The 19976-nt window shown below is 32.6% G+C and overlaps 2 protein-coding genes across 2 annotated transcripts in view; both read left to right on the top strand.

The window, feature by feature from the left end:
• The window catches only part of LOC131938499 (uncharacterized), a 36591-nt gene extending 26701 nt beyond the window's left edge, over window positions 1–9890 (top strand). Inside the window, exons 48-60 of the mRNA XM_059296554.1 lie at window positions 227–428; window positions 1084–1150; window positions 1448–1609; window positions 2037–2126; window positions 2436–2609; window positions 2800–2871; window positions 3222–3332; window positions 5490–5657; window positions 6549–6953; window positions 7925–8025; window positions 8625–8752; window positions 9056–9133; window positions 9742–9890. Coding sequence (XP_059152537.1) covers window positions 227–428; window positions 1084–1150; window positions 1448–1609; window positions 2037–2126; window positions 2436–2609; window positions 2800–2871; window positions 3222–3332; window positions 5490–5657; window positions 6549–6953; window positions 7925–8025; window positions 8625–8752; window positions 9056–9133; window positions 9742–9890 — 1907 coding nt within the window. The remainder of the gene's footprint in view (window positions 1–226; window positions 429–1083; window positions 1151–1447; window positions 1610–2036; window positions 2127–2435; window positions 2610–2799; window positions 2872–3221; window positions 3333–5489; window positions 5658–6548; window positions 6954–7924; window positions 8026–8624; window positions 8753–9055; window positions 9134–9741) is intronic.
• A 3592-nt stretch (window positions 9891–13482) lies between these two features.
• The window catches only part of LOC131938498 (uncharacterized), a 39978-nt gene continuing 33484 nt past the window's right edge, over window positions 13483–19976 (top strand). Inside the window, exons 1-8 of the mRNA XM_059296553.1 lie at window positions 13483–13653; window positions 14868–14910; window positions 15216–15318; window positions 17194–17276; window positions 18255–18386; window positions 18706–18901; window positions 19223–19438; window positions 19741–19939. Of these exons, the coding sequence (XP_059152536.1) occupies window positions 14870–14910; window positions 15216–15318; window positions 17194–17276; window positions 18255–18386; window positions 18706–18901; window positions 19223–19438; window positions 19741–19939 (970 nt within the window). The 5' untranslated portion in view covers window positions 13483–13653; window positions 14868–14869. The remainder of the gene's footprint in view (window positions 13654–14867; window positions 14911–15215; window positions 15319–17193; window positions 17277–18254; window positions 18387–18705; window positions 18902–19222; window positions 19439–19740; window positions 19940–19976) is intronic.

Below are 19976 nucleotides of genomic sequence, written 5' to 3'. Positions count from 1 at the left end.
CTTAATCGAAACTTTAATTCTTAGCCATTCCAAATAGGATCATTTAACAATTTTGTGAACAATTTACTGAATCTGAAATAAATAACCTATGTGTTTCTGTAAACAGATTTTAAATTTATTTAAACTGATTTTAAATTTATTTAAAAAGTTAAATGTTTACAGCATAAAAGGTACCAAGAATCTGAAATACAGAGCCTTTTAAAAATGTTATTTAAAATTTTTGCAGCATTCCTGCCACCAGATGCTTCATCTAACTTTGACGAGCACCTGAGTAGAAGTGTCAGAGAGCTGCAGGACTTGGAAGAAAATGTAGCTGTAAGAGTGTTCTTTGTTTTCACAAGTCGTAACATCCCTGCCGCTGGCTCAGTGCAGAATGTTGTTGATCCAAACACCATTTTAGATGACTTGAGGTCTGAAGGATTCAATGTGTGAGTTCCTGTGTACTGAGCTTATCAGCAGTTAGGTTTTTAAAACTTTATTTTACATTTAATTGCTTAAATGTCAGTGCAACATTAAGTAAAAGTAAAGTTCCCTTTTGAATCTGAAAGTCCATGGGGCAAGTGAAGTAGAGTTTTTGTGACCTCTGCATATGAAGGAATATTGTGTCAGCACTATGCCCAGCCACCTTTACTTTCCCTAATATGAGTCAAGTACCTATCAGAGCTGGATAGACTCAGGGCGTTCGACCGACTAGAACCCTGAACTTAAAACTTTCAGATTAGTAGTTGTATGTGCTACCATTCGATTACTCCCTCCCATAAACACATAGACTTACTTATTTTTACAAAGTATTTATTTATACAAAAAATATTTTTATAAAAAATTGAAATAGTTTATCAATTTTTTGTCCAACATAGAGAGACAAAGATGTCATAATGGGATTTAAAATATTGATTCACTCAGTAGGACATTTAAATAGAATTATAGATGTGAATATTAACTTTATATTTGAATGCATCATTAATTATTTATTATAAAATATTGTTTATTTTTTCATGATAAAAATCATTACAAATCTGCATGTGTATTTAGTTTTGAAAGTTCACCACTTTTTAATTTTTTTTTTTTTTTTCTCTTGATCAGGTCCTATTGTGATGACCCAGAGTCTGCCAACATTGAGGATCTAACATTGGCAATTAAATCTGCTCAGGTAGGAATACTTTTTTAAAATCTTTTAGTTTTTTATTTAATCTTTTTTGTTGTTTTCTTAACAGAGTTGTCATATCTAGTTTAATTTTAGATCATCAATTATATTTAAACTGTAGTTTAATTGGTAGAAAAAATAATTACAAGGAGACTATAAATAAATGTAATTTATTTTATATTTGAAGTTTAATTTAAAAATGACAACTTAATGTTTTTATTTCTCATTGATGAATTGGATTAGATACTCATCACTTCAGTGAAGTTTTTTTTGTCTTTCTAACAGTTGTTTTTATTTCTGCAGATTGTCATTGTTGGTATTTCAGATGAATTTGTTGCAATACCAAAATGTCGGGACCTTATTATTTACATGAAGCAAACATTACACACAAATTTGATTCTCGTAGCCATTGGAGCAAAACTTACTTGGCAGGATACGGATATTAATTTAGTTTTAGCTGACGAGGTAATTATTTTTATTACTGTTTAGGTTCTACTTTTTAATAGATTTAAAAAAAAACTTCAATTATTGATTTCCTCAATAACAATTAAGTATATTCTATGTTCTGTGTGCCCTTTTGTCTCCTATTTCAGCCTTACTTATTTTTCTTGATTCCCTTCCATAGTATTTGTCTATCCAAGAACAAACTACAAGGCAGCAGTTGTTTTATTTTTGTCTTTCCTAGATAATTGCTGTCCTCATCTATCAAGCCTCATCTGCCCACTGGTTAAAACTTGGGATTTTTGGGTTTAGGCACTATGTGCTTTAACTGCCTGATCAAACCGACCCTTATAGTAAACAACTTGAGAAGAATAATGAAATTTAATTTTTAATTTAATCTAAAAATAAATAATTTTTGTACAGTAAATTTTAAAATTTCTCACCTCTTTAGATTTTTGTAAAGATGACCCAGAAAGACAGATACAACAGTAAAATTCAGGAGCTGTTTGATGCCATCATGTCCAGAAAGCAAAAGAAAAAAGCAAGTGTTTAGATGTTATTTCAATTCCATTTTTCAACTTACGCTTTGATACTTCAGTGCCTTGCACAAGTGTAACATTTATCATGTTATGATAATTTTTCCCCCATTCATTATAATCTGCACAGTTAACTGCTAGTTATTTAGTAATTAAATCTCGGAACTTGAGAACATGCTTGGAGATAGTTCCATTATCTACGGACATTACAGAATAACTGAAAACCAAAAAATAAAAGTCCTGTAAAGTAGATATAGTGTATAATTTGTTTTCTATAAAAAATTTAATTTTTTTTTATTTTACTCATGATTTAGGACAGTTACCCTGACTGCTTTATAAGTTACTGCTGGGCCAACTCAAAGATGGCTGTAGATCTGGGATCTGCAACTAAAGAAGGTGCTCTGGGCTGGGGAGATCCAAGAAAAATTAAAGAGTTCCTGGAGTCAAAGGGAATTAAATGTTGGCTGGATATAGAGCAAATGGGGCAGGTTAGTTTGGCTTAGTTTTAGTAAATAACAGTTAATTTTGGAACTTCAATGTAATTTTTCACTAAAATGAAATATTTTTTAGAAAGGAGTTTTCGAAGACATAGCTTTACTTAGTTTTAGTAGTGTACAACTTATTTTTAGAAGTTTCTTTAATTTTTTACAAAAATTAAATTAAGGTAAATTTTTTCAGGAAGGATTTTTTGAAGACATAGCAGATGGACTAAGGAAGGCCAAAGTTATGGTCGCTTTTGTTTCAGATGAGGTTATTATAATTTTTTTGTTTTCATTAGCTTTTTTTTAAAATATTTTTTTTATTCATGATCAAAGTATTGTAAATATTTTTCAGAAAAAAAAACTATATTATCCAAGTATTTGTTTGTTTATTATAAACATTTTTCAGTATAAAAATAATATCCATACATTTTTTTTTGGAATGCTAATTTTCTAAAAGTAATTATTAAAATACCAAAAAAGTTAGATAGGCTTCAGGCATGTTTAGTATATTCCCACCACCACCTTTTTTTATACACACACACACACACACACACCAGCTTTAGTTAAGAGTCAGTGAAACACTGGAAGTATATTTCATAAATGTTTTGTATTCTTCAGTATGCAAACTCAAAAAATTGTAAAATGGAATTTCGATTTGCATTGACAACTCTTAAAATACCCACAATTCTGGCTGTTGTTGGCACTGGATTTTCATGGGTGAGAAGCGAGGTAATGTAATATTTCTCTCGGAAGTTAGTAAAAAGGCAAGATAATTAAATAAAAGAAGAAAATTTTCTTAAATTTGTTTTCATAGAAGTTCCTCATCTTTTAACCCTTTCCCCGGCGACTGGGTGTAATCGACCCGAAGTCGCTATATTTTTGCTCATATCTCGAGTCTCGTTTTATAAATTTTTCTGGGCCTCATTCCCATCTATAAGGTGGTTAGGATGAACACATTGGAGGTTGTACATTTTAAAAATATGCATAAAAAATTTTTTTATGAGGGTTTGAAATTTTTTTATACGGTCCCTGGCAACTGGGTGCTACACACCCGTACACAATTTTGAATGGAAAAAATATTTATAACTTAAAAACTGGCTTCTAACAATTTGTTTTTACTCATTGTGGGTTAAGTCATTGTGATACATTTTCAAAGTTTAACTATAAATTAACAATCTGAAGGTATTTGAGTAACAAAAATATCAAACCAGATTGAAGTAATCAACTTTAGTAATAAAATAATAGAACATTAACACGTTTTAAAAATTTGCACCTCAGAAAGCACAGTTGTTAGTTAAAATTAAAATAACTGGACATTTCCTTTTGCTGGCAGGGAACTTTCGTTTTTTTTTTAAATAAAATGTGGGCACCCTTTTAGTGGTGTTAATTGAGTCACATGCCCAAAATATTATAATTCCATACTTATCGGAATTGCGTTGTATGTATTGGATAAATCTACTCCCCCCTCTAAAATCAACCAGTTGCTAATTAGTAATGATCTCTCCAGAAACATAACACCTTTCTAAATTTGAATGGAATATCTACCATAATGGAAGCAAATATACCATGAGCCTGATGGACTGTTAGTGTTATTGTTGTGAAGTGAATATGACCCAGAAGGTTGCTGAATTTTTTCATAGAAAATTCTGCCTTCAAAAACTTCCATAAGCAGAACTGAATTGACATACAACTAAATTGTTATTCTGCAGAGTGCCAGTGTCTCCTCTTGCTTTCTCTCCATCCCTGCTAATGCAGTCAAATATTGGTTGTATTATTTTTTGTATTCATGAACAGAAGAAATATTTTGGGTCAGGCTGTTTATAAATTTCCTGGGATTAGCACTTCAGGCAGTGGTCTAGTGTACTGTTACTTTGTCTTTCCTGAAAATATTTCTTTTTCTTCACTTTGCACCAGCCGTTTCATTTCATTATGAGTGCCAACTGTTGACACATTTTTGATAGTTGAAATGCAGTATATTGGGTAGACCTCGTCATCAGAGCTGCTTGATACTGATGGCTAACATTCTTCATCTTCTACCTCTGATACTGATGGCTGCCATTCTTCATCTTCTAACTGATACTGATGGCTGCCATTCTTCATCTTCTACCTCTGATACAAATAGTTCAGGCTCAAAACTTGCTCATTTTCACCTGCTATACTTAAACTGGCAAATATATTCCTTTATCATTAGCACTTGAATTTAGACAAAAGCGTTCAAGACTTGTTTCTGTTGTGTTCTCAATAACGTTTATGACTATTTATAAACCTTACTCTCAGGGTCACAACCTGTAGAACACCCACCCCACTCCCAGTTTGATCAATTCATTGCCCAGTATCAACTTTCAAGCAGCATTACAAAGTTGTTTTGCCTTTTTGTCCTCATTCGTACTCCTAATGAGGTTAATTTCAAGTTACTCTAAAAGGCTCGAATGTCTCTATCTACATTCCAGAGCTCCCTACAAGAGTACAAATCACTATATAAGCCCTCCCACAGGCAATCTTACCCCTGCATTTCATTAACCTATTGTAACTCTAAACTACAGTTCTGCCTGTAACTGCAAGTCAGAGCTCCAGCAAAGAGTATAAATCACTACATGTGTCCACCCACAGGTTAACTCTTGCTTGAGAATCCCATCAACCACTAGTATCATATTACAGCTCTCCCGTTGACAACATGTCTTGTGTTCCCCATGGCCTCTGTGCCCTGAATACCTCAACTGTGTCAGTATTGTTACCCACCCCACAATGAACAAAGAAAAGAATTTACTATAAGAAAGTCTTTGGGTGTGATCCACCCAGTTGCCGGGGACAGGGTACCAAATATGTTGCCGGGGAAAGGGTTAAAGTTTTTCATCCAAGTAAAAATGTTTGTCACTTCTCCTATAGATTGGTCTACTCACAGTTGGCCACAGCCAGAACTGTCCCAAGATTAACCTCCAGTACGAAAATGAAGCTGCTCTTTTGGAACTGTTAGTGGAGGTTGAGAAATTCCTGCCTAAGGAATCACAGGCTGCATCGACTTCTGAAACTGTTCAGCATTCTGTGGCTTTTCAGGTAAAATAAAAATTTTTTTTTAAACTATCTAGTTTTAAAATGCACTTTATCAGTATACATACTATTTTGGGGCCGTGTGGCCTAGCTGTAGAGTGCTAGACTGCTAACCCAATAGTCTTGAGTTCGAATCACAGTTTTGTGTCAGTTGAACATCACTGAGTCAACCCAGCTCTGATGGGTACCTAACTTACATTAGGGAAAGTAAAGGTGGCTGTGCATAGTGCTAACCACACTATCCCTTCATATGCAGAGGTCACAGAAACAGTTGAACTCTACTTCACTTGCACCATGGACCAACAGCTTCAAAAAGGAAACTTTACTTTTTATATCTGCTATTAGACTGTTGCTTGGAATTTTAAACTTCCTCAGTGTTTATGAAAACTTCAACCATTGAAAACTACATTTTTGTTACAATCTGATGTAAAGATCAAACTAATTAAGCGTTATTAATAAAAGACCATGAGACTTGGTCTTTTTTCTGAAGACATCATTCTCAAAGTGAAAATTTTAAATGTATGTCTAGCAACATCCTTATACTACACTGTTTCAATATGTTTGATTGTCCATTTGAATGGAAAAGGGTGAGATAAACAAATGTTTAGTTAAGCCAGCAATGGTGAACCCAAAAGTCTTGAGCTGGGTTTCTTGCTCTAGTATGTTAGACATCCCAACATTAAACCCACCCAACTCCAATGGGTGCTAGACTTGCGCTATTGAAAATAAAGAAACTGATTATGTTGTCTGAATATATGCCATAATCCATTCATAAGTCACTGACAATTTATATTATGAACTCTCCTAAATTTGCAATTAAGGAACATGATCTAAAATTATTTGATCAAACTAGAATCTTTTTACAAAAATATTGTTTTATTTTTTATATCTGTTTAGGAAGCTTTGGAACTTTCACAGCGAAAACTGCTGCGGCATATTGCGTTGTATGCCAGCACGATGGACATGGAGGTCTATCCTAGGCTGATACTTATTGACCTTAAGGTCAAGGATGATGTTAAAAAAATTGGAAAGGGGCATCACTCTGAACTGAGACACCCAGATAAGACAGGGGAGAAAAGTGATAAGTTATGTTTGAAGGTTTTGTGTGAGCATGAGATGGGCTGGCACGAGATGCAGGAGGAGATAAACTTCCCACCACTAGAGGGAGCTGAGCTGGATGACTATTTAAAAAGAATAGCACCCTATGTGGCCCGTGTGCTGGCTCTTCTCAAGCACTCCAAGATTAATATGCCGATACTGACAACACCAGAAGGAGAAAGGTTAAGTCGTAAACTTCAAGATGTAAGGAATTAATTTCATTAAACTTTTTAAAAATATTTTAATCAACTCAGAAAACACATAAAATACATGGAAGTCAAGATAATTTTAAAACAACAAAATCTGAAATTTATTTTAGACGCCTTCTATGCACTCATATTAATAGAATTTATGGGCCAAGGCTAAACTTTAACTTATGTGGGTACCGACTTTAGCTGGGTTTGTTGGTTGGATGGTAGAGCTCACAACTGCTAACCCAAAAGTCTTGAGTTTGGAACCAAGGCTTGAGTCTAGAGTATGTCGCTGTGTCCACCCAGCTCAAATGGATACCTGACTCGTGTTAGGGAAACTAAGATAGTTGGGCATAGTGCTGAAAATACTTACCCCATGTATGCTTAAGGTCATTGAAACAGATAAACTCTACCTTATCTGCCCCATGTGTTTTGGGCACAAACAGAAAAAGATGAAGGCTGAGCTTCACAACATCCACATTTTTGTATTAATGTTGATCTAAGATATTTAAAAAAATTATTTTATAAGATAAAAATATTGTTGATGATTTTTTAGCGCTATTTCCATGCTGACAATTGCGATTATTAATTCGTTATTTCTGGATGGATGGATGGATTAATGTGTGTCCGCAGCTTTAAGTCGTATCTCCTCCTCAATGAAGCAATATCGAGGACTAGTTCCAAAGCAAATATGTTAAGTAAGTTCCGAGGATGATTGTGGGCCAAAAAAATTCCCGGAATTCCTTCCTGAATTTCCCGGAAAAGCCAAAAAACCTCGAAAAAATGCAGTTTTTGACCCAAATCTCTGCAACCAGAACACTTAGCGACTTGAAACATTTACCAATCCTGCCATAATTTAGAACAATATTGCCGAAGAAAGTTTTCAAAAATATCCTTTCGTTCGGTCACAAAAAATTAATTAAGGAAATTGCGCTTAAATTGTCACTAGACTTTTTATTAACTTGTTTGTTTATTTCTGCCCAGTTGTGTTCAAAAACCAGTTCAGACTTCCAAAACGAGTATGCTGTTGTACTGCAGACAGTGCTGGAGGAAGATTCTGAGAGAACTTGTGGTGGCTTGAAGAGGTAAATAATTGAGTTTTCTCCCTTGGTGTTAGAACCTTTTTCTCATTTTTAAATGCTGTGATCAAAGCACAATAACACAATGTGATAACATAGACAGATGGTATAGATTATGACTGCTATCCCGAAAGCCTTGAGTACGAATGTTAATTGAACATCCTTGAGCCCACCTAGCTCTGATGGGTACAAGACTAACATAACGGAAGGTAAAGGCATCTGGGCATAGTGCTACCCACTGTATCCCTTTATATGCAGAGGTCACAGAAACAGGTGAACTCCATTGTCAGGTTCAGAAGGGTGCTTGTCTTACTTAACAGTAAGACATAGAATAGAATAACTTGAGCAAAGGATAAAGCACAGCTATTATTGTTGAGAAAATTTTGCATTTTAAATTTATTTAACATAAAACAATTTCTCTACAATAACAATTATTTGAAAAATTATAATTTTATATAAGGTTAAGTCACCCAAAGATGTCCTCAGCTCTTCTGTCTGGAAAGATTAGAGATTAACATTCAATTGAGTGACTTTCTGGTGATAATACTTGTACATTTAGCCTGCTCTGTATTATAAAAACATTTGTAATTTCTCAATTCAAACAGATGTCAGATGCCCAATGGAAAAATTCTTTGGTTGTGTGACAAACATGAGAAATCCTCTTTCACACAGACAGAGAAAAAATATAAAACACAGCGGGAGCAAGCTATGAATTGCAAGGAAGACATAGCAGGTATGATGCAAACATTACATTACACCATATTACATGGACACATTTTAAATTTAGTTTCAATTTTATTGGGAGTCAGCAATTTTCAAACCAATTAAGATTAATTATTATTTAGTAATGATAAACTTGTTTATTGTAATATAAATATTACTTTGTAGTTTTAAAGTCAGGTTAAGTTAAACAAAGACGTTTGATTCTATTATATACGAACGATTATTCTTTAGATTTATACCTCTGTAAATTTATCATATACATTTTCTAGATGAAAATTTTTGTTTTCATTTTCTCTCATTTGGTATTTTCCAGACTCTGGAAATACTCGTCCACCCACTGCAATTGATTCAAGTTTGTCTGAAGATTCACAAGTGCATGAAAAACCTAAAGGTGGGATATTAAATTTGCTATAATGTTTAAATATTTTAGAAAATTTGAATCTTTGATAAAGCTTTTCATCATAGCAGTTCTCTTAGGCAGAGAGTTGACAGTACCCAATATATGTTGTTAATATTCTTTTATTAAAAAGCTAGAATAACTTTAGAACCCCTGGAGTACAGTTTAATTGTTGAGCTTTTTGTCATTGTTATTATTAATGGTCTTTTTTAAAAGTATGAATCAACATTGCAAATGATAATTGTATGTAGTTGATTCATCAACTGTGTGGAGAGGGGGGGGCAACATCTAGCTCAACTTGCTGACCAGACCTTACACACTAATTTCCAAGACACTCTATCTTAAGTCAGACTAAAGAGACATTTATTTAGGCCTATAATATTATTTTATTGATTATCAGGCAACCAATGCTTAAAAATAGAAATCGATGCAACTTAAGTTGATAAATAAGAATGTATGACTACATATTTTGTCTCTGCAATGACTTAGAATTTTAAAAAGTATGCTTTTATGCAATGTTAACAATTTTTCAGGAAACAAATCACAGTGTTTTATTATTTAATTCATCTTGTGCTTAAAATTATTTAAACAATTATTTATAGATGTGTCAGATGTACCAGCCACAAGCCCACAAATTCCTGTGAAGCTAGAACAACAAGCTGGTGCTCAAATGCTGCCTCGAAGACCCAAGTTAAACAGGAGAGGAACCAGCAGTAAAAAAACAACAAGCCAGGCATGCCTACTCATGTAATGAGTTTTTTATTTAGGCCAAATATTTTCTAGACCACTGAATCAAGTCAGTTGATTGAATCACAGTTAATTTAGTGCACAGTTTTGTGGAACACTGAATCAAGTAAGAACAGCTATGTTGTTCATTTTAATCCAGTAATTTTGGACCACTGAATCACGCCCGAGGATTTGATCTCAATTCATGTTAATTGTTGCTATGAATATTGTTGTTTATGTGTGGAACTACCGCAATATCTACACTTTATTTTTTTGAAGCATGAATAACTTTGTTTATAGATGTTATTTAAATGTTTTAAATACAAAATATAATTCTTCCTGGATAGTTCTTTTTAAAATCTGTGGCAGAAATTTACATTGCCTTTTTATACAAATTTTATATTATGATTGGGACAGCTGTTTGAAGCGTACAGTTATAAACTAAACGTCTTGAGTTTTGTTCATTGGCTTGAGTCAATAAGTCCACACAGCCCGGATGGGCAACCACCTGTCAAGTTGGGGAAAGTAAGTGTGGTTGGATGTTATGCTGACCATACTATCCCTTCATATGCTGAGGCCCAATGAGCATGTGAACTACTTTAGTGAAAGGGTAATACTTAATGAGTTTTTAATGTTATTTTCACTTGTTTATTGATTTTATTGACCATTATCTTGTTTTCTTGTTAGTTTATGCACATCTCAAATAATTTGCCCTAGACAAGTGATATTCTACTTAACATAATCTGTTAAATGGTAATAATGAGTTTTTTAAAAATGTTATTCACAGTTGTTTATTTTCTGCTGCAACTATGTTGTTTTCCTGTTAATTTTATGCATCTCAAATATTTTCCCTGACACCAGTGATATAATTTATTTTATTTAAATGTAATCTGTGATATTTACTTTATTGCAAAATTATGACCTTACATTTTTTCTTAGTATTTTTGTATCTCAGATTATTTACCTGTATTATACTGTGATATTATTGTGCTTACTGCCTTTCCTTAACTGTGATGCTTACCTATATGCAAAAAGTATTCTTTTTTAAAATAGCTGGTTTATTGCCTTACCAACTTACATTTTTATTGCTCACAAAATGTTTGCTCAATTTATTTTTGACATGAATATTTAAATTCTGTATTAGCATATTTGTTTACATTTCATATATTTATATTAAAATCACAGCAAATTGTCATTAACATTTTCATATAAAAAACAAAACAGTGATTTAATATTTGTAAGAAAAAATGAGGGCATTGAAATATATTAGTCTAAATTTGAGCTCACCTATATTAATCATTAGATATTATCCAATCTTCGCTTGTCAAATTAAAATTTATAATGCCTAGGATGTGTTGTTAACACTTATAACAATCATCTTGTTATAAATGGCAGTTCTCTAAACAACCTGTACAGGTTCACAGTAGAATTACTTTCATCACTTGTTAGGCACTTAATATATTTTTAGTATTTATATTTTTGTACACCCGATAAAGTATTATAGTGTTTAATATTTAGGTGTGGTTTTAATGCATTGATCATTTTAAGATGCTTATATTGTTTACCTTACAATACAGATCACTTTTATTATACAGTGGGTTGGTATATTAATATGTTGTGTTTTTATTTTATAACTATTGTTTATATATTAAAATGTGAATGTCATATGAAAAATGAGTTGTTTTTTTTTCCTTTATGCTCCTAATTATATAAAACGAGATAAATGGCCCATTGAGGATGGATACAATGGCGCTAGGTTGATAGTGTTGTCTCTTTTCTCTAAACCAAAATCACTCACTCAGTGGCGTAGCAAGGTCGGGTGTCACCTGGTGCGGCACTTAATGGTGTCACCCCCCCCCCCCCCCCAGAGGTGTAGCGACTCTTCCCGGGGACAAACTTTAAAGTTTTCGATTTGCACCCCCCCCCTCAAGTTTTCGATTTGCACCCCCCTTTCAAGTTTTCGATTTCCACCCCCCCCCCCAAGTTTTTCTCTATATATTTTGCTATTTTTTGCCTTGGTGTCACCCCCCTAAATGGTGTCACCCCCCGCCCCCCCCCCTCGCAACGCCCCTGCACTCACTTAACTTCAAATTGAACCGGAAATGAAAAATGACATTGAAAACAGATTTTTATCCAGAATCGGATTTAAGCTTGTTCTACCCTTAGTTACTGCCCATTGATACTAAATCATGACAAACACCCCAAAGCACAATGGTGTCACCCCCCCCCCCCCCAGAGGTGTAGCGACCCTTCCCGGGGACAAACTTTAAAGTTTTCGATTTGCACCCCCCCCCCTCAAGTTTTCGATTTGCACCCCCCTTTCAAGTTTTCGATTTCCACCCCCCCCCCCCAAGTTTTTCTCTATATATTTTGCTATTTTTTGCCTTGGTGTCACCCCCCTAAATGGTGTCACCCCCCGCCGCCCCCCCCCCCTCGCTACGCCCCTGCACTCACTTAACTTCAAATTGAACCGGAAACGAAAAATGACATTGAAAACAGATTTTTATCCAGAATCGGCATTTTAATCGGATTTAAGCTTGTTCTACCCTTAGTTACTGCCCATTGATACTAAATCATGACAAACACCCCAAAGCACGTCTACCATCCCATTCAACAAATATAATTATATACTATTTCCTGTGTCCGCCCCCTCCCAGAAAATTTAGTCCAACCCCACTCTTGAAAATTTCAAGTACCCACCCCCCCCCCTCTCCCAGGAGGAAAAAATTTGAAAGAAACACTGTCGCATTTGCAGATCATACAAAGTAAAGGTAGAGCCTGGGTATAAATTCATATGCGTTTTTTTTTTTTTTGAGAAATCGGAAATAGCGTAAATTACTACTTCCGGTCAACTGAAATTACTGAAAATTTGAGAGAAGGCAGAGAATTAGATATTGTACTTATTTGGGAAATTTCGTCTATCTATCTGAAACATTACTCAAGTTATGGGCTTTTGAAAAATTAAAAGTAGAAAAAGTTTCACTTCCGGTTATCGGAAATCGCTGAAAAGTTGATACAGAACTACAAATTTGATGTAATACATACAGATTTAAATGAAATTTCATCACCCTAGCTGTAACGGTACTCAAGTTACCGTGTTTACAGACACACATACACTTAAATACAGTATACTTGAGTATACACAGATACGGACAGAATTGCAAAGTTCAGATTTTCCGACTCGATTACGCATAATATCTGTATTTATAATTTTTGCCCGATTAAAATAAGAGCTCTATACTCCGAAAAATGACTGAGGTGTAAAACGGTGAAAACTGTAAAAACTTCATGTAATTTTTGTACACGATTACAATACTTTTTCTAGACTCTGTATACGAGAAAGTCAAAATTACTCATTACATAAGGCGCGGTAAGCGTTCGTGCTAAGTCTGGAAAATGTCTAGAAAAGTTAGACTTTTACAAGTCTGGAAATCCACTAGATCTAGTTTTCGGGCTGACTTTTTAAAAAGTCTGGAAAATGTTAATTTTAAAAACTAAACTAAATAGGCCTACCCTAAAGTTAATTTAAATGCATTTCTTCTCGCTGGTAAGTTTCTGGCTCTCTACCGGGTGTTTACGGAGACAGTCGAGTAGACAATTTCCGTTTTCCCCAACAACGGCGGTAAACAAATATTAACAGTAGGTTAATAAATGTAATAAACTAAAGAAAAGAATTCAACCCAACCGTTCTTAAATTACTAAATTTTGTGTACGAACTGAAATTGAGATTCTAGACAAGTAGACTTCTAATTAAAAAAATCTAATTTAATACAAGCGTCAAGAATCAAGTAAACAAACTAGAATCTGCTTATTTTAATATTTTTTTATTAACATTTCAATTTGTATTTTGTATTTTCAAGCATTTTGTAGTAGTATTTAAGTATTTATTAATTATTTTAAGGTTTAGGACCTAATGCCTAGTAATATTACTAAATATTAGATCTAGTAAATTAGGCCTAATAAATTAATAATATTTTTTTAAATTATTAATAATTAGGCCTAATTAATAAAATAATTATTAATTAAATTTAAATTCTAATTTAAAATGAAATTTAAAAAATCATAAATGCCTAACCAGCTAGACCTAAATGTAATTAATAATTAATACTAATTATTCTAATCAATTACTAATTGGCTAAATTAAAATTAAATTGTTTTTATTATTTAGGCCTATTTAAATTAAGTAATGGAACAGCATGGCCTAGCAGTAGAGAACTAGACTGTTAACGCCAAAGTCTCTACTTCGAAACTGGGTTCAAGTCTGTAGAATGTTCCTGAGTCCACCTAGCTCTGATGTGTACATAACTCAACTTAGGGAAAACAAATGTGGCGGGGCATAGTACTGACCAAACTATCCCTTTATACTTTATATATAATATTACTTCATCTGCCCCATGTGTCTTGGGCACGAACAGGACAAAAATGAATTAAATTAAGTTACCAATTATTAAATTATTACTAATTAAATTAAATTATTAAATTAACTCATAATCTTTTCTCATTTTCTCAAATCTATTCTATTGGCCTAGATTACAATCACTTTTTTTCAAGTAAATTGTAATTTCGCTAGACTAATTTTAAATTATTGTTTTCAAGTCTAGTTTAGATTTATATTTATTGTTACTAGGACTAGGCCTATATATATATATATGTATTATACAATATATATATATATATATATATATATATATATATATATATATATATATATATATATATATATATTGTATAATAATTAAGCCCCATATTTGAACTAAGGTGACCATGATAGGGTATCGAACAATGAGCTAACTAATTGGGTCTGACATGTTAAGTATTAGTAATTAGGGAGGACATTGGCGATGTTGAAATTAGATTAGGCTGGTGAGATAAAGTCATACAACTGGGGTGACTGGTTAGGCATCCAACTTAACTAATATTTGTTAAGAAGTAGGCTATAGAGGCATAGACTTAAAAATAATAAAATACAAATCCATCTTAAATAAATATTTTAAATCCTCAGCCATGCCACCAAAAAAGAAAGCTTTTGATCCTGATAAGTTCAAGTAAGTCACATCTAATCAAAGCAATTGTGGAGATATTTTAGTCATATGTTAGTGCATTATTAGACAATCGTTAATTATTATATTTTATACTCTGCTGCTGAATTATCAAGAGTCTTTTAAAAGATACTGCTGGTAACAAATTAATACACAAACAGTAGAATTAAATTGGTTGTCCAATATATATATATATATATATATATATATATATATATATATATATATATATATATATATATGAATACATCTTTCATCTTTACTGCTTTTGATATATTATGTATGTTCATGTTTTATTTATTTTTTAATAGAAAGGAAATTCAAAGCAAGGGCAAAGGTCCAACACCCCCATTGTTTAAATCTATGCAGCAGAAAATGGAAAGTAAACCAACTGGTTCTCCTACTCCAGAGCAGGTTTTTATTTTCCTTTGCTTAAAAAATGTTTTTAATTTTATAATTTGAATGTGAATATGTATTAATGTTTTAGGTTTTCTGCATTCAGAATTTAGGTATTTTAAAAATGGATTACTCAGCGGTGAGCAATAAGCATGATAATAAAAATAGTTATTTCTAGATGACCCTCAACACAAACCAATGATGACAACACCCACCCTACCCCTATTAAACCTCTTCTCTCTAAATCAGGGGTCTCCAAACTACGGCCCGCGGGCCGGATGCGGCCCGCGAAGTCCTCTCATCCGGCCCGCGGAGATTTTTTTGTCCACGGAAAAAACGTTTGTTGCTGATGGCTCAGGAACTTTGAACAGAAAAATCAATGACATGCATGGAATAAACTGGCCCCCGAACTGAAATTTGATAGTTAATGCGGCCCTCGGACTAAAAAGTTTGGAGACCCCTGCTCTAAATCATTCATTCATCTCAGCCCTGAACTTATGCCCATCCCACTGTCATATTTTTCTGACATTAATGAGGGAGCTGGGAGTCCCAAAAAAAGTCAGTTTTTGTCTACATTTGTTCTGGATGAGGTTGGCTTAGAATTATGTTTCACACATCAAAAATAACATTTACTTACCACTATTGAAAATAAAATTAAAAATGTGTACATTTTCTTTTAATAAAACACTATATTAAATACCCAAACTGATTGACTGGCTTAAATAATTCAGTTAAAAACCTGGTTGTTCATCTATAATTGTGTTTTTTTTTTCCTTTTTATGACCCACAAATAATATTCCCTTGTTTGTTCACTCCCTTAATGAATAAATTAATTCCTTCACATTATTGAATTGGAAAATTTTTCTGTCATATCTGATTACAATTGATTTTCCAACTGCCAATCAGCTATGTGGGAAAATAAAATAAAATTTCTTTGACTGCATGGATTCCATGCGCTATCTAATTGGTTAGACAGCATACTAGTATCAACTTAGCCACAATGTCACTCATCAATTACACACATTTAAGCTTCTTGTATTACTATTATTAAACATAATATGAAAAAAATATTTAATCAATTAAATTATATCCTATTCAGTGTTTCCTTCAAATTAATTGAAGAACCAATCATTTGATGTTGTTGTTTTTTTTTTTATGCATTTTTAAAAATTGTTTTTAAGTAATCAATATTTATTATTTCTTTACCCAACAAAATATTAACAAAATATTCTTTTGATCAAAAGAGTGAGCAAATATAATTAATTTTTTTATATTCTTAATTGGAAAATCTGTCAAAAGTATCCAATTGGATAATGATAATATAGTTGGAACTTAATAGAAATAAACAAATAAATGTACCATTAAAGCTTTACCCGAAAGGGGTCATCCATATATGACGTCCACACGCGGGGGGGGGGGGGGGGGGCCGAAAAAACTGACTTGTGGACGCATATGGACTTTTATAAGGAAAAAAGTGGATTTTTGTGGACACGGGGGGGGGGGTCCAAAATCCAAAATAATTGTGGACGTCATAAATGGATGACCCCAAAGGAAATAATGCATTATAATGCATTAAACTTTTCAAACGGCATCTATTATGTCTACACATTGGACAGCCATCTTTGATTTCAAGAGAAGTAATTCCTGCGTGTGGCAAAATTTATTCATTTCTTTGCTTCCATACGTAAATTTTATTTTTCCTCTAGAAAAAGTCTCTCATGTATATAAATGTCTTTAAATATATTTATGTTTATGCATGCTATAAAATAAATTGAAAACATTTGAAGTTGATATATTCATTTCAACAGTTTATAGCAAATGTAGGTAAATTTATGTTATATTTTATAGCAAGTGTGTAGGCCTAAAATGTATTCCTTTTTACTTAAAATTCAGGAAACTCCACCTGAGGCTTCACCAAAAACTAATATCAACATCAATCCAAAACCTATGCCTAAACCTGTACCACAAGGTAAAGGGTAAGTTTGTATATGAAAATATTTTTAAAAGCAAATTACTCCTGAAATGTTTTGTAGTTGGGAATAGAACTTTTTTGTTATATTTGGTTTCATGATGCTGTAATGATACCCACTAGCGCATTACATTATCTTATCAAATTTTTTTTTCACATTGGTATTACTATATAGAATCTAGGATAAATTTTAAGGTTAGAGTTAGCTTAATGAGACCAGCAAAAAAATAAGCTGTGGTGGGGCCAGATGAAATCAGACAAAACGGGAATTTATTGCTTATTTAGCTGCTGTGATCAATCAATTAAATGAATAATAAATGTAAAGAATTCATGCAGAGATGTAAATTATCTGGTTTTGTTTAAAATATATCAGCTGGAAAGAAATTTTTTGCTTAAAAAATATATTTCTGCTCCATCGTTCCTTTTCTTAACATTTAAATTTTTTTAATTTGATTGTAGCAGAGTTTCCACAAACATATAAAGTATATACCAATGATAAGGCAGCCTATAAATAATTTTTCTTCTGTTCAGCCTTCTGGGACACTCTTGCAACACTTACCTCCATAATCTCTAAACACCAATCACCAGTTCTTGGTTAGCTGTGATTGTGAAATCCTTGAAATATCTAAATTCAACTTGAAAATTTATTGAAATACTTTTTAATATTCTAAAAACTTTGAGTATGATGTCGCCCATAATTGACTGCATTTCCTTCTCCAATCACCATATCAGTTTCCCTACACTTGGATAACCAAAACTGTATTTTCATTTAAAAATAAATGCTGTCTTAATCCCCCCCCCCCCCCCCCACACACACTTTGTCATCACAACAGTATAAACATCCTCCCCGGTAGTGTGATGTCATCCTAATGCACAGTGTTTCCAGCATTGATAAAAATGTATTTTCATTTAGGTGGTCGGATAAATCTGTACTCATGTTATTCTTTAGAATTCTAATACAATTTTTTAAAAATAATCTATGTAGGGGTGCAAAAAAAATATCAAAAAATGGGCCTAGTATGATGATGAGTCAATTTGAATTGGCCCAGCAATCAACTGAAGATGTTATCAGTGAGTACGAGAAACAAGAAACAGAGGCTGAAAATTCAGAGGATAGGTTAGTGATCAAGTGATATAAGTTTAGAAAAGATTTATAACAAAAAGTAATTAACTATTTGAAATATTTTTATTTTAACTAGTTTTGCTTAAAACAATTATGCTGTAATAGGGATTTCAAACAAAAAAAAAATTTGAAAAATTGCTTTAATATTTTGTTTTGGTGTGTTTGAAATTTTTTTGAGCTTACTTTAAAAAGAATTGCCACGACAAGCTATCTATGTTACACAAATGATTAATTAAAGTGCACAACATAAATAATTAACTGAATTATTCTATACAATTTAAAAATTTATTCTTTTTTTTTAATATTTGAACAGAGGATCTTTATTAAATGAAATTGCAAACTTTAATAAGTCAAAACTTCGTAGAATTGAAACAAAAGGGCTCTTTGATGATGATCTTTTTGCTGAAGATGAGGATGTAAAAGTTGATATCAAACCAGTGACATTAAATCAAAATGTTCTTTGTTTCAACTTCTGGGATGGGAATAGCTATCCCATACATAAAATTAAGGTTTGTTTTTTGCACAGAGCCTATCTGTTATGGCATTTATTTTAATCAAAGCTATTCTACAATAAATATAAAGTTTTCAACCTTTCATGCTTTAAACTAAAATAATGACAGATTGGCTTGATCAGTTTTGTTGTTTTAATTACTCTTCTTTATTGTAGGATTATTATTTAAATTAAAAACTCATAAATTATAAATCAAATTTAATTATATCCATTGTATTCTAAAGATTAAACAGATTTTACAAAATAGCTTTCAGATTATAACAAGAATATTAAAAATCAAATTTGGTTACTCGTTATAACCTTTTACATATTTTTATAGTTTATTTTGCTTCAAATTCCTGCAAGAGCAGAAGTGACCTTAAACTTCTCAGGCATTGCCCAATTAACAGATATAACCTTTGCAATTATGAGCAATTTAAGAAATACAGAAGAGGCGAGACTGAAGGCAGTCAAACAGATTATTTTGGATGGCTGTTATAATATAACAGATGCTGGAATAGCCTGGATGGCAGAAACTTTCCCTGATTTGACTTGGGTATGTGATTTTCATACAATTGGATTCTTAACATTTTATTTGTGATGCATCACTGACATCATATTAATGAAAATTAAGTATTCTACATTTAGCTTGTGACACAATGATTTAACCTTAATTTTATTTCCCCCAACCTAGAATCTAATATTTATAATTTATCACACTACAGAAAATAAACTAAAACCAATGTGGCTAATCTCAAACCATTCCACGTTACCCCTTCTACAGATCTATATATTCTATGTTCAAGTTCTTTCATGAACTACCTTTTTTTTAATTAAATGTTAAACATATTTTTTCAGCTCAGCATTTCAGGCTGCAAGAAAGTCACTAATGCTGGTTTGTTAGCCCTTAGTGAAAAGTGCACCAAATTAACTTCAATAGACCTGACAGGCACTGGAGTGACTCTCCTACCTAAGCGCTGGATTAGTGCAGAGAGCATTAAAATGGTTGGCTGTTCTATCCTTTTCCCTATAGCTCCAGCAGATCTAAAAGAAGAGGGTAAATATATTTGTCTTTTAAACTCTATTATAATCAG

Source organism: Physella acuta, unplaced genomic scaffold (genome assembly GCF_028476545.2).
Source record: "Physella acuta isolate Inbredline_101_S28 unplaced genomic scaffold, ASM2847654v3 ptg000246l, whole genome shotgun sequence".
Lineage (NCBI taxonomy): Eukaryota > Metazoa > Mollusca > Gastropoda > Physidae > Physella > Physella acuta.
This window is presented reverse-complemented; position numbering and strand designations above follow the sequence as displayed.